The following is a 15,386-nucleotide window of genomic DNA, read 5'->3' as shown; positions in this document are numbered from 1 at the left end:
AGCAGCAGTGCTAACCACTGTGCTACCGTGCCGCCCTATACTCAAATCCTCTCGCTATGAAGGCCAACATACCATTCGCCTTCTTTACTGCCTGTGTACCTCCTCATATGACAGACCTGCCATCCCAGGGATCAGCCTGGGACGGCTCTGCTGCACTCCCTCTATAGTTTGCACCGAGTTTCACCAACGGTAACACAGGCAGAGCGAATGGCTGGAATTTTACCACCCCGCTCTCCACGGGAATTAGAGCGGGCGAGGGGCGGACAATGGGAAAGTCTGTTGACCTCGGATGGGATTTTACGGTTTCGGGATGAACGATGCCGAAAAAAACCTGCCTAAAGAATTGACAGCTCGGGGGCCAGGTTTAGGACCTGTGAATCCATAGTACAGCTGCCCACATCCTTACATTTCAACCTGTGTACAATGTAAAAGCAATTGAGCCTCATCTCCTGATGGAGCGTCCTACTCAGCCTGGAAGCACTGACTCTGCTTCCCCCTGTGTAGATACTGTCTACACAGGGCCAGACCTGCTGCGCACTGCCACCCATTTCTGCTTTCTTTAATTACAGCTGACCACATGGGGACATGTAGCCGTCACTCTCCACGTTTTGAGGAAGAACCTTTCTACAATTGGAAACTAACTGAGTCGAGCGTTGGCAATGAGTTTAGCGGGTCTTGTCTTATTTTTCCAGCTGGTTCTTTCCACAGGTAGGTTTTACTTGACCTGAACCTCTGAGCTAGTTACTTCGCAAATGCAACCAGGAGATGTTATTGTAAAAAAAAAAGCTTGTCCCGTAGAAAGAGCACTGTGAAAATGTCTGTTGCTAACAATGCATAATTTTGGTGGATTGGAATGTACTTGTTCTCAGGGAAGTTATTATTGTATTCATGTGTTATTTTAAATATATATTGATGATGTAGACATTTTACTCAATTGAAGTGTGACATTTAAATGGGTGGAAGATCAATCTCAACATTTCTCCACACTGATAATGGCGAATATAATTGTATTTGTGGATGTCTGTATGTATATATGCATTTACATGTGTGTATGCATTTACATGTATATGTGCATCTTTATATGTATGCATGTATATATATTTGTATTTATTTATTTGGTCGTGTCACAAACAGGCTTACATGAACACTGCAATGAAGCTACTGTGAAAATCCCCTCATCGCCACACTCCGGTGCCTGTTCTGGTACACTGAGGGAGAATTTAGCGCGGCCCACACACCTAACCAGCACATCTTTCGGACTGTGGGAGGAAACCGGAGCACCCGGTATAAACCCACACAGACACAGGGAGAACGTGCAAACTCCACACACACAGTGACCCAAGCCGGGAATCGAAGCTGGGTCCTTTTGCGCTGTGAGGCCCTAGTGCTACCCACTGTGCCACCATGCCACCCATTTGTGTACATGTGTTGATATACATGTGTGCACTTATATGTGTGCATGCATGTATGCACTTACATGTGTGTGTGTGTATGTGTATTTATATCTATGTATGTATGCATATGTGTCTTAAAATATGATTGTGTATGTGCGTGTTTGTGCGTTTATATGAGTTTGTATGTGTGTGTATTTTTTTTGATTATTCATTCGTGGGACATGGGCATTGCTGGCTGGGCCAGCATTTATTGCCTATCCCGAGTTGCCCTTGAGAAGGTGATGGTGAGCTGTCATCTTGAATCACTGCAGTCCATGTGCGATGGGTTGCACAGTGCCATTAGAGAGGGAATTCCAGGATTTTGACCCAGTGGCTGTGAAGGAACGGCCGATATATTTCCAAGTCAGGATGGTGAGTAGCTTGGAGAGGAACTTGTTCCCAGGTATCTGCTGACCTTGTCCTTTTAAACAGAAGAAGTTGTGGGTTTGGAAGGTGCTGTCTAAGGATCTTTGGATTGTTGCAATGCATCTTGTAGATAGTACATATTGCTGCTACTGAGTTTCGGTGTTGGAGGGAGCAGATGTTTGTGGATGAGTTGCTAATCAAGCGGGCTGCTTTGCCCTGGATGGTGTCGAGCTTCTTGAGTGTTGTTGGAGCTGCACCCATCCAGGCAAGTGGGGAGTATTCCATCACACTCCTAACTTGTGCCTTGCAGACAGTTGACATGCTTTGGGGAACCAGGAAGTGAGTTACTCGTCGCAGTATTCTGAGCCTTCGACCTGCTCTTGTAGCCACAGAAGGTGTGACTGTGAATCTATATTTGTATATGCATGTGTGTGTGAATTTATGTGTGTGTGTATGTATGAGTGTGTGAGTGTTTGTGTGTGTGTATGTGTGTGTGAGTGTGTGTGAATGTGAGTGAGTGTGAGTGTGTGTGAGTGAGTGTGTGTGAGTGAGTGAGTGTGTGTGTGAGTGAGTGTGTGTGTGAGTGTATGTGTGTTTGAGTGGGTGTGTGTGAGTGTGTGTGTGAGTGAGTGTGTGTGAGTGTGTGTGTGTGAGTGAGTGTGTGTGTGCGTATGTGTGTATATATGAGTGAGTGTGTGTGAGTGTGTGTGTGAGCGAGTGTGTGTGAGTGTGTGTGAATGTGAGTGAGTGTGTGTGGGTGTGAGTGTGAGTGAGTGGATGAGTGTGTGTGTGTGAGTGTGTGTGAGTGAGTGTGTGTATGTATGAGTGTGTGTGTGTGTGAGTGAGTGCGGATGTGGGTATGAGTGTGTGTGAGTGAATGGATGTGTGAGTGAGTGTGTGTGAGTGTGTGTGTGTGTATGTACGAGTGTGTGTGTGAGTGAGTGGGTGTGTGTGTGAGTGTGTGTGTGAGTGTATGTGAGTGTGTGTGAGTGTGTTTGTGTGAGTGTGTGTGTGTGAGTGTGTATGTGTGAGTGTGTGTGAGTATGTGTGTGTGTGTGTGAGTGAGTGGGTGTGTGGGTGTGAGTGTGTGTGTGTGAGTATGTGTGTGTGTGTGAGTGAGTGTGTGTGTGAGTGTGTGTGTGTGTGTGTGTGGTGTGTGAGTGTGTGTGTGTGTGAGTGTGTGAGTGAGTGTGTGAGTGAGTGTGTGTGTGAGTGTGTGTGTGAGTGTGTGAGTGAGTGTGTGAGTGAGTGTGTGAGTGAGTGTGTGTGTGTGTGTGAGTGAGTGTGTGAGTGAGTGTGTGAGTGAGTGAGTGTGTGAGTGAGTGTGTGAGTGAGTGAGTGTGTGAGTGAGTGTGTGAGTGAGTGTGTGCGCACATATTTGCAAGTTGAGACAGAATGCACTGTTGGGGATTTCAGCCCTTGGTTATTGCGAATGGCCATGGCCCAAATGTTCCGGCCTCGCTTGCCCCAAAACCGGAAAATTCTGACCAAAATCATGACACCTTTGCACGGTCCCTTCCCTCACCTCCCCACCCCACCCCCCCACCCCAGCCCCCACCCCCCAGCACCCACTACAATTCCCGTGTCGGGTGGGATGGGAAAATTCCCCCTGAAATGTTTTTTCAGAAGTTGTATCTCACTCAATGTTGCAGCATTCCACCCGGGAGTGGTTTTTCGAAGAGAATTCAAATGTACGATGCGTATTGGGAACACAGCTTCGGTTCAAATGTGGAACAACTTTATGCAGAAGTAGTAGTTTCTGATTGAGTGCCCTGTTTCACTGGATCCCATCCTGGGACACACAGGGGGAGGGGAGCTGGATCTGTGCTTGAAAACCCATTTGCTGGGCCTTTGTGCTTTCCAAATGCAGAGTTCACCATCGCCAGGCACTTTGGACCATTGACTGACAATCCCTTGAGAGTTGGGATGCTGTCCAGCCATATCTGTCAATTTATCATTCGATAATGCCCATGGTATCAATTTACACTCAGCAGTGCAAACAGTTGCGGAGAGTATGGGATCCCTACATTGCAGACAGAAGCCCATTGGGTCTGCGCCAATCACAATCCAACCATCCCCTATCCTCGTAACCCCACTTTATTTACCCTGTTAATCCCCCTGACACTAAGGGACAATTTAGCATGGCCAATCAACCTAACCCGCACATCTTTGGACTGTGGGAGGAAACCAGAGCACCCGGAGGACACCCACGCAGACACGGGGAGACAGTGCAGACTCCGCACAGACAGTGACCTGAGGCTGGAATCGAACCCGGGTCCCTGGCGCTGTAAGGCAGCAGTGCTAACCACTGTGCCACCGTGCAACATGAAAGTTAAACTTTAAGAAAGTTTGGCAGAAAGGGTTAACTCCTCTGCTAGTTTGCAAAAGGGTGAGTCAAAGCATGCTTAGAGGCTGATTTAATATTTTTCACAAAAGCTTTCAATTGTAGACAACTCAAACACCATTGTAGGGGGATGGCGGGACTGATGTATGAGAAGAGATAGACTAGGTTAGGATTGTATTCCCTGGAGTTCAGACGAATGAGGGGGGGGGCGGATCTCATAGAGACTTATAAAATTCTGACAAGACTAGACAGGCTAGATGCAGGGAGGATGTTCCCAATGGTGGGGGAGTCCAGAACAAGGGGTCACAGTCTAATGGTTCAGGATAGACCATTTACGACGGAGGTGAGGAGACATTTCTTCATCCAAAGAGTGGTGAGCCTGTGGAATTCATAACCACAGGAAATAGTTGATGCCAAAACATTGAATGTGTTCAAAAGGCAGCTGGATATAGCACTTGGAGCGAATGGGATCGAAGGTTATGGGGAGTAAGCTGGATTATGCTATTGAGTTGGAAGATCAGCCATGATGACGATGAATGGCGGAGCAGGCTCGAAGGGCCGAATGGCCTCCTCCTTCTCCTATCTTCTATGTTTCTATGTCCCTATGTTTCTATGCAAACTGCATTTCCAACTTCACATCAACTTTTTTCTCAAGGACGATAACGTTTCCTTTTAAACTCCAATTAAACTTGAATTTAAATATATTATTTGAGAGCATTTTTTTCCCCTCTGAGTACTACCTTGATGAATAGGTGCAGATCGAGAAAGGCAGATGTGGGAGGAGATGGAGAGTGCGGAGATAAGAGTGTGAGAGGCAGCACGATGGCACAGTGGTTAGTACTGCTGCCTCCCAACGCCAAGGACCCAGGTTCGATTCCCGGCTTGGGCCACTGTCTGGAGTTTACACGTTCTCCCCGCGCCTGCGTGGGTTTCCTCCAGGTGCTCCAGTTTCCTTCCATAGTTCAAAAGACATGCTGATTTGGTGCATCGGTCATGCTAAATTCTCCCTCAGTGTACTCGAACAAGCAGAGTGTGGCGACTAGGGGATTTTCACAGTAACTTCACTGCAGTGTTAATGTAAGCCCATTTGTGACTAGTAAATAAGCTTTAAGAATTCCTACAGTTGATCTTTCTCTGCATCCTAGCTCTGACTTTAACACGACATTGTCCACTCTCTCCTTTCCTTCTCTATGAACGGTATGCTTTGTCTGTAAACTGCGCAAGAAACAAGACTTTTCACTGTATACTAATACGTGTGACAATAATAAATCAAATTAAATCAATGTTCAGTTCACCACTTTGATTAGATTTGAATAAACTATCTTGGTCTGACATGCTGAAACTATTTAAAATAGTTAACATTTGATATCTGTGTCCCTCATGTTGTACAAAGTTTGCCTGTGTACTATGAGGCAGGCACTGTGGAATTTCAAAAGGGTATAGACAAGTTGGTGGAGTGGGCAGAGAGGTGGCAGATGAAGTTCAGTGATGAGAAGTGTGAGGTGATGCATTTTGGTGGGAGGAACATGGAGAGACAATATAAAATAAGGGGTAAAATTCTTAAAGGGGGAGCAGGAGCAGAGGGACCTGCATCGATCATTGAAGGTGGGCAGGACAGGTGGAGAAAGCAGTTAATAAAGCGTGTTGTATTCTGGACTTTATTAATAAGGGCATACAGAACAACAGCAAAGAGATTGGGGTGGCGCAGTGGCACAGTGGCTAGTGCTGCTGCCTCACATGTCAGGGACCTAGGTTCGATTCCCGGCTTGGGTAACTGTCTGTGCAGAGTCTGAACGTTCTCCCTGTGTCTGCGTGGGTTTCCACCGGGTGCTCCGGTTTCCTCCCACAGCCCAAAAAATGTGCAGGTTAGGTGCAGTGGCCATGCTAAATTCTCTCTCAGTGTACCCGAACAGGCGCCGGAGTGTGGAGACGCAGGGATTTTCACAGTAACTTCATTGCTGCATTAATGTAAGCCTACTTGTGACACTAATAAATAAACTTTATGTTGAACTTATACAAGACACTAGTTAGACCTCTGTTGGAATATTGTGTACAGCCATGCTACAGAAAGGATGTGAATGCATTGGAGAGAGTGCAGAAGAGGTTTAGAAGTATGGTTCCAGGGATAAGACACTTCTGTTACGAGGAGAGATGGGAGAGGTTGGGACTGTTCTCCTTGGAGAGAAGAATCTAAGTGGAGATTTGATGGAGATCATATGATCATAGCATCCCTACAGTACAGAAGGAAGCCAGTCGACCCTTTGAGCCCTTTGATAGCAATCCCATCCAGTAACCCTTGCTATTTCCACATGACGAAGGAGCAGCGCTCCGAAAGCTAATGGTATTTGCTAGCAAATAAACCTGTTGGACTTTAACCTGGTGTTGTTAAAACTCTTACTGTGTTCACCCCAGTCCAACGCCGGCATCTCCACATCAATCTTCCTGACACGCAGGGACAATTTAGCACGGCCAATCCACCTAACCCGCACATCTTTGCACTGTGGGAGGAAACCGGAGCACCCGGAGGAAACCCACAAAGATGTGCAGACTCCACAGAGACCATGACTCAAACTGGGAATCAAAGGTGGGTCGCTGGAGCTGTGAGGCAGCAGTGCTAACCACTGTGCCACCATGTTCAAACTCATTCCAAAGATGTGTCGGTTAGGTGGATTAGCCATGTTAAATTGCTCCTTAGTGTCCCAAGATGTGTAGGTTCGGGGGATTAGCGGGGTAATTACTTGGCGTTACAGGGAACAGGTCTGGCTGGATTGCCCCTTAGTGTCAGGGGGATTACATGGGGTTACAAGGATAGGTCCTGGGTGGGATTGTTGTTGGTGCAGACTTGATGGACCAAATGATCTCCTTCTGCACTGTAGGGATTCTATGATTCTATGAGGGGGTGGGACAGAGTAGATAGGGAGAAACTGTTCCTGCTCGTAAAAGGATCGAGAGCGAGAGGGCAAAGTGATTTGCAAAAGAAGCAAATATGATGTGAGGGTTTTTTTTTTCCAAAGTGAGTGATTGGGGTCTGGAACACTCTGCCTGGCAGTGTGGCGGAGTCAGGTTCAATCACGGCATTCGAGAGGGCATTCGATGATTATTCGACTGGAAAGAATGTGCAGGGGTGCGGGTGAAAGGCAGGGGAATGGCACTAAGTTACGATGCTCGATTGGAGAGCCAGTACAGGCACAATGGGCCGAATGGCCTCCTTCTGCGCTGTGACAATTCCGTGATAATCGTAATAATTGTCAAAAAGGAGTCAATGTGGCAGCTGCATTCGCTAACACATGTTTAGTGTCAGGATGTATGTCATCGAGAATTGTTTTGCTTTTTAATTAAACTTCTCAGGATTATTCACATTTTATGATCCAATAGTTACAAACACTGACTCTATGTAAGTGTTCCCCAACCCTATTTTAAAAATCTTTTATTAAGATAAACCATTGCTTTTAGATTTCTCTCAAACCGATTATGATGCTTGCCGCTTAAGCAGATTTGGGGAAATCAGTCACCTCTAATCCAATTAAAGCAGAGAGCTAGGGTTCAAAAACATTAAATTGGATTATTGCTAAACTCCTCAGTAAACATCACTTCAAGGTTCAAGTTCAACGTGGGCGGCACGCTGGCACAGTGGTTAACACTGCTGCCTCATCACACCAGGGAGCCGAGTTCAATTGCAGCCTCGGGTCACTGTCCGTGTGGAGTTTGCACATTCTCCCCATGTCTGTGTGGGTTTCCTCCGGGTGCCCCGCTTTCCACCCACAGTCCAACGATTCTCAGGTTAGGCGGATTGGCCATGCTAAATTGCCCTTCAGTGTCTAAAGATGTGCAGAGTAGGTGGATTGGCCATGCTAAATTGTCCCTTAGTGCCCTTAGGTGTGTAGCTTAGGTGGCACAGTGGTTAGCACTGCTGCCTCACCGCGCCAGGGACCCAGGTTCGACTCCCGGCTTGGGTTAGTATCTTAGTGGAGTTTGCACATTCTCCCCAGTCTGCATGGGTTTCCCCCAGGTGCTCCGGTTTCCTCCCACAGTCTGAAGGACGTGCTGGTTAGGTACATTGACCGTGCTAAATTCTCCCTCAGTGGCAACTAGGAGATTTTCACAATAACTTCATTGCAGTGTTAATGTAAGCCTGCTTGTGACACGAATAAAAAAGTATGGGGGTAAAAATGGGGTTCCGGGGATAGGGCATGTGGTGGGCCTGGGTAAGACATTCTGTTGGAGAGTTGGTGCAGACTCAATGGACCAAATGTCCTCGGTCTGCACTGTAGAGATTCTATAACCTTTGTCTTGCTTCTCCATTGGCATCTGGGCATCGTTGCATTTGCGTTGGATCGTGACCGCTGCCTTTCCCCAGAGAGTGACTTTCTCCTCTTATCCTGTCCCTGCAGTCGGAGTAACTCCCAATATTAAAGTGGGGGATTTCGTCACGGGGACCGCCGGGGACGAACTGGAGCTTCCCTGCCATTCCCTCGGCGATGACGCCAGCGTGAATGTGGTGCAGGTGACATGGCTGAAGCAGGCTGGCGAGAGGGCGGAGAACCTGGCGGTGTACAACCCCTTATTTGGGACCAGCTACCCGACCAACTCGGGAAGGATCGCATTCCACAACGCGTCGTCGCAAAACTGCACCCTGACAATCGACCCCTTGGAGCTGGCTGACGAGGGTCTATACAACTGTGAGGTGAATACATTCCCCACTGGAAAGCATGAATCCCACATCAACCTAACAGTGCTCGGTAGGTGAAAAGGGAATGGTGCCACACTTATCTTCTTTTGTTTTAATCCTTTCGTGGGACATGGGCGTCACTGGCTGGCCAGCATTTATTACCCATCCAAAAATGGACCCAAAACAAAAAGAACCATTGTTTAGAAATCTCAAAATGGACACCCCTTAGAAGGTGGTGATGAGCCGCCCTCTTGAATCGCTGCAGTCCGCATGCTGTGGGTTGACCCACAATGCAGTTAGGGCCAGAATTTTGACCCAGCAACAGTGAAGGAACGGCGATATGTTTCCAAGTCAGGATGGTGAGTGGGGCTTGGAGGGGAACTTGCAGGTGGTGGTGTTCCCATGTATCTGCTGTCCTTGTCCCTCCAGATGGAAGTGGTCGTGGGTTTGGAAGGTGCTGTCTAAGGATCTTTGGTGAGTTGCTGCAGTGCATCTTGTAGATGGTACACACTGCTGCTACTGAGCGTCGGTGGTGGAGGGAGTGGATGTAGATGTGGTGCCAATCAAGCGGGTCTGCTTTGTCCTGGATGGTGTCGAACTTCTTGAGTGTTGTTGGAGTTGCGCCCATCCAGGCAAGTGGGGAGTATTCCATCACACTCCTGACTTGTGCCTTGTAGATGGTGGATCGGCCTTGGGGAGTCAGGGGGTGAGTTACTCGCTACAGTATTCCTAGCCTCTGACCTGCTCTGGTTCTCACTGTGTTAATGTGGTGAGTTCAGTTGAACTTCTAGTCAATGATAACCCCAAGGATGTTGACAATGGGGGATTCAGTGATGGTAACACCATTGAATGTCAAGGGGTGGTGGTTACAGTGTCTCTTGTTGGTGATGGTCATTGCTTGGCAATATTCTGCGAGTAGATATACTTTATTTGCAAAATATCTGAAAGAATGATCCAAAATGGGCATCCCAGAGATTGTAATGGCATTCAATGTTTCTACAGGGACGGTATTGCTCTCTGAGATGCTTTGATATCATTGTGGTCCATGTTTCGTGGATAGACCCGCATTTATTGCCCATCCCTAATTGCCCTTGAACTGAGAGGCTTGTTGGCCTATCTCAGAGGGGTATTTAAGAGTCAGCCACATTTCTGTGTGGATCTGGATTCATGTGCAGGCCAGTTCAGGTAAGGATGGCTGATTTCCTTTCCTACAGGCACATTACGGGCAGGATTGGGCGGCACGGTGGCACAGTGGTTCGCACTGATGCCTCACAGGGCCAGGGACCGGGTTCGATTCCCTGTTTGGGTCAATGTCTGCGCAGAGTTTGCACATTCTCCCCAGCTCTGCGTGGGTTTCCTCCGGGTGCTCCGGCTTCCTCCCACAGTCTGAAAGATGTGTAGGTTAGGTGGATTGGCCGTGCTAAATTGCCCGTTAGTGTCCCAAATCATACAGTTTAGGGGGATCAGCAGGGTAAATTTGCAGGGTTCCATGGATAGAGCTTGGGTGGACATGTTTTGCGGAGGCGGGAGGGGGGAATCTTACAGTCCCGCTGTTATCAAAGGTTGGACCCATCCCTCATCACAGGGAAACTCACGGTGTGGGCTGCACCATCGGTGAGACCGTAAGATCCCGCCGGCGTAAGCCATTGAATTAAAAACTGAAAATGCTCAACAAATTTGGCCGCATCTGTGGAGACAAAGGAAATTACAAGGCTGGATTCTCCGACCTCGCCCACAGCTGGGATCCTCCAGTCCCGCTGCAGTGAACGGAGATTTGGCTGAGAGCCAAATTCTCCATTCTCGCTGGCAATGGTGACAATGCGTGAACGGCCGGAGAATTCCGGCCAATATTTCGGAACCGAATGATCCACCTACGTTTCGGGTCCTTCTACAGATTTGGATCTGAAACATAAGAACATAAGAAATAGGAGCAGGAGTAGGCCATCTAGCCCCCCGAGCCTGCCCCGCCATTCCATAAGATCATGGCTGATCTGTTACCTCTGTTTCTCTCCATGGAGGCTGCCAGACCTGCTGAGTTTATCCAGCACATTCTGACTTCATTTCAGACCTCCAGCATCCCGCCGCATTTTGCTTTTAAGTTGTGTGATATTCACTGTATGAAGTGGTTAGCACCGCTGCCTCACAGCGCCAGGGACCTGGGTTTGATTCCAGGCTTTGGATCACTGTCTGTGTGGAGTCAGCACGTTCTCCCCGTGTCTGCGTGGGTTTCCTCCGGTTTCCTCCCACAGTCCAAAGATGTGCGGGTTAGGTGGATTGGCCATGCTCAATTGCCCCTTAGTGTCAGGGGGACTAGCGAGGGTAAATGCATGGGGTTATGGGGATAGGGCCTGGGTGGGATTCTGGTCGGTGCAGACTCGATGGGCCGAATAGCCTCCTTCTGCACTATAGGATTCTATGATTCTATGATTCCAATTCAATGTGGGTTGTAAGAACCAAGGCTCGCAGCCCCTGGAGCACCATTAGTTTGACCCTGCCTTTTGCACACACAGGCACGCACACACAGGCATGCACACACAGGCACCAATCCTGACTCTGAGCTAGAAGTAGATTCAAGTTCCACACTCATTACATGTTGACGTGTCAACACAATGGTTTGATGACCAAGTCTTGGACAATATTTAAAAGATAAAAGAGGCTGCATCTATGTGACGCCTCAGGATGTGCAGTGCAGACAGCACTGAAGTCCGGCCCCTTTTCGCCAACACAGGAAGAGAAGGTCGTCAAGTTCAGCACAGCAAGATCCCACAGACAGCAATGGCCAGATAATCTGCTCCCATAATGTTGCTGGATGAATGAACACTGCCGTGGGGCATCCTGGAGAAATGCCACCAGAGAAACCTTGTGCCCAGGTCATGCCCAGGAAAGACTGGGCAGTCTAGGCTTTTATCCATTGGCGTTTAGAAGAGTAAGGGGCAATGGAATAAACCCTTCCAGATTCTGCGAGATATTGACACGAGGGATGTGGAGAGGATGTTTCCTCTTGTAAGGCGGCACGGTGGCACAGTGGTTAACACTGCTGCCTCACAGCGCCAGGGGCCCGGGTTCAATTCCCGGTTTGGGTCACTGTCTGTGCGGAGTCTGCACGTTCTCCCCGTGTCTGTGCAGTTTCCTCCGGGTGCTCCAGTTTCTTCCCACAGTCTGAAAAATGTGCAGATTATGTGGATTATCCATGAAACATATACGGGGAGGAGAGTGGGGGGAGGGGACTCGGGTTACATGGTCTGTCTGAGAGTGGGTGCAGACTTAATGGGCCGAATGGCCACCTCGTGCATTGTAGGGATTCAATGGTTCTATGAGTCATTGTTTAAAAATAAGGGGTTGCGTGAAGGAGATTTATTTTCTCTCAGGGGGCGGTGAGTCTCTGAAATTCTCTTCCTCAAAAGGCAGTGGAAGCAGAGTCTTTGAATCTTTTTAAGGCAGAGTGAGCTAGATTGTTGATTAGCAAGGGGGGTGAAAGGTTATCGGGGGGTTGGCGGGAACGTGGGCTTGAGGTTCCAATTAGATCAGCCATGATCATAGTGAATGGGGGAGCAGGCTCGAGGGGCCAAGTGGCCTACTCCTGCTCCTAATTCGTATGTTCTGGAGCCCACAACATTGTGGCTCTGAGCTGAGAGTGCTGACATCTAAGACGAGATTCTCCAACCTCCCAGCCACGTGTTTCCCGCCAGTGGGAGGAGGTGGCGTGCTATTTGCGAGTGGCGGGATTCTCCAGTCCCGCTGCTGTCAATGGGAATTCCCATTGATCTCACCCCACATCCGCAGGAAACCCACGGGTGGGGTCGCGCTGCTAAATTGCCTCTTAATGTCCTGGGATGTGAAGTTTAGAGGGATTAGCCGGGTAAATATGTGGGGTTACGGGGATAGGTCCTGGGTGGGATTACTATCGGTGCAGACTCGATGGGCCAAATGGCCTCCTTCTGCACTGTAGGATTCTATGATTCTACTTAGTACTGAGGCAGCGAGTGTCTGTCACAAGTTGCCCAGAACTCTTTGATATTTGTGCTCATCTCTATCAATTTTTTTTTACCCTCAGTGAAGCCCACCATCGAGGTCGCCACAGTGCCAGTGGACGTCGGGTCGACAGAGGCACCAGTCGCCACTTGCACAGCAGCCAGTGGGAAGCCGGCAGCTGGTATAACGTGGGTGTCCAAAGTGCCAGGGACTGTCACATCAACGCAGACACACCATCCAAACAGGACAGTGACCATCACCAGCCAGTACAGTATAGCTCCCACCAGGAAGAACAATGGAGAGACTGTAAATTGCCTGGTGTCCCACCAGGCATTGAGATATCGGGTGAGCGCAGCAGTGACATTATCCGTCCGATGTAAGTATCGCAGGACAAAGTTGTTTTAAACTGGAAATGAACTGAAAATACATCATGAGGATATTAGCTGCGTTATTGAACCATTGGTATAGTGAGGTACTCATGATGTGGAGATGCCGGCGTTGGACTGGGGTAAACACAGTAAGAAGTTTAACAACACGTTGGACTTTAACCTGGTGTTGTTAAACTTCTTACTGTGTTTACCCCAGTCCAACGCCGGCATCTCCACATCATGACTACCATCGACATTGCAAACTGCCGGCTCCAAGTGGAGAGGATCTCCAAGAAGATCGCACATATCGACACAGACATCAAGGTTGGACTTTAACCTGGTGTTGTTAAACTTCTTAGAGTGCGGTACAACAGGGAATATGATGATATGAAGGGTTTTTTTTTGCCACTTTCTTCATCATGTTATTCACAGCAGAGTTTACCCATTGCTTATTTAATACATTTCACAAGTGTTCTAACCTGCCAATATTCCAAGTGGCGATGTCCAGAATCACCAGACAAACATGAGGACATAACAAATCAGAGCAACAGTAGGCCATTCGGCCCATTGAGACTGCTCTGTGTATGGTTGATCTTTTACCTCATCTGTGCCCTCAATATTAACATAGTTTTTAAGTTTATTTATTAGATGAACAAGTAGGCTGACAGTAAAATTGCAATTAATGTGAAAATCCCACAGTCGCCACACTCCAGCGTCTGTTCGGGTACACTGAGGGAAAATTTAGCACACCCAATGCACCTAACCAGCACATCTTTCAGACTGTGGGAGTAAACTGGAGCACCCGGAGGAAACCCACATGGGGAGAACGTGCAGAATCCGCACAGACAGTGACCAAAACCAGGAATCGAACCCAGGTCTCTGGTGCCGGAAGGCAGCAGTGCTAACCACTGTGCCACCGTGTAATACCTTGCCCCATATTCAATGATTGAATGCCCTCAGACCCCTGGGTTGGTGAACCCCAATGATTATTAATCATTTGATGGATGGATGGATGGATGGATGGATGGATGGATGGATGGATGGATGGATGGATGGATGGATGGATGGACGGACGGACGGACGGACGGACGGCTTTTGGACATTGTGGTTGATGCACGGGCGGGTCAGTAGGTTGATGGGTGGTTTGGTGGAATGGATGGATGGGTGGGTAGATGGGTGGATGGATGGACAGAAAGATGGACAAATGGAGGGAGGAACAGAGGGGTGGATGGAAGGACAGAGGAATGAAGGGACAGAGGGAGGGACAGGCGAACGGAGGGATGGACGGAGGGAGGACTGGATGGATGGATGGACAGATGAGTGGTTGGATGGACAGATTGTTTGACAGTTGTTTCTCAGGCAGACATGACAGTTAATTGCATTAATATCTTTGTTTAAAAGAAACATATCAGCGTGTCCAAATTATTTTTAACGCATTCATTTTATTCCACCTAAAAGCCCCAAAATGAGGGATTTTTTATTACCGCCATTTTAAACTGTGCAACAATTGATAAGTGAAAGGAGTTTAATCGACTACAATTCTAGTTATTGGTTGGGTTACATACTTGGGCAAATATACATCATTTGCACTGCAGCACTGTGATATTTCCTTGTGTTTCTTAAGATATCTCATCACCAGTAGACCATAGTCGAAGAGAGCAGTGCAGAAAAGGGTTGTCTGATTGCTTTTTCAGCCTTTTGTTTTTTCTGGTCAGACCCTCCAGAGGTAATAATTACTGGATATGACGGCAATTGGTACATTAAGAGGCGTAATGTTAGCCTTAGCTGCATTGCCGAGGCGAATCCACCAGCAACAACCTACCACTGGACAAGGTATGTGCATTTACAATCTAATTAGAGAATTGTAACGTTACCTTATGCATAAGGTGCATAATCCAGTCACCACTTAATATAGTGACAACTCACGCCACCTGCCCTGTTCCAGAAAAATGTTGACTGTTTATGAATACTCTGTGTTCGAAAGAAACTGTATTTTTAAAGCTTTCTCTCTGCCTCACTCCACCTCTCCATCTATCTCTTTATCTCTTTACCTCTCTCTGGGAGAGGGACAGTGGGATGGACGGAGGGACAGAGAAGAGGAGGGATGGATGGCTAGAGGGAGAAATAGAGGGATTGAGATTTGTCCCTCTGTTCCTCCCTCCATCCAACTGTCCATCCTTCTGTATGCTCCTCCACTCCTCTGTCCGTCCGCCCAACCGTCCATCCACACATCC

At 48.1% G+C, this 15,386-nt stretch overlaps 1 protein-coding gene across 1 annotated transcript in view; it reads left to right on the top strand.

Moving 5' to 3' along the window:
• Positions 1-15,386, top strand: part of LOC144508731 (uncharacterized) — a 107,156-nt gene that overhangs the window by 78,009 nt on the left and 13,761 nt on the right. Inside the window, exons 10-13 of the mRNA XM_078237039.1 lie at positions 647-708; positions 8,535-8,882; positions 12,867-13,160; positions 14,868-14,985. Coding sequence (XP_078093165.1) covers positions 647-708; positions 8,535-8,882; positions 12,867-13,160; positions 14,868-14,985 — 822 coding nt within the window. The remainder of the gene's footprint in view (positions 1-646; positions 709-8,534; positions 8,883-12,866; positions 13,161-14,867; positions 14,986-15,386) is intronic.

This window comes from Mustelus asterias, chromosome 20, assembly GCF_964213995.1.
Source record: "Mustelus asterias chromosome 20, sMusAst1.hap1.1, whole genome shotgun sequence".
Lineage (NCBI taxonomy): Eukaryota > Metazoa > Chordata > Chondrichthyes > Carcharhiniformes > Triakidae > Mustelus > Mustelus asterias.
The sequence above is the reverse complement of the archived record's forward strand: the minus strand, read 5'-3'. Positions and strand labels throughout refer to the sequence as shown.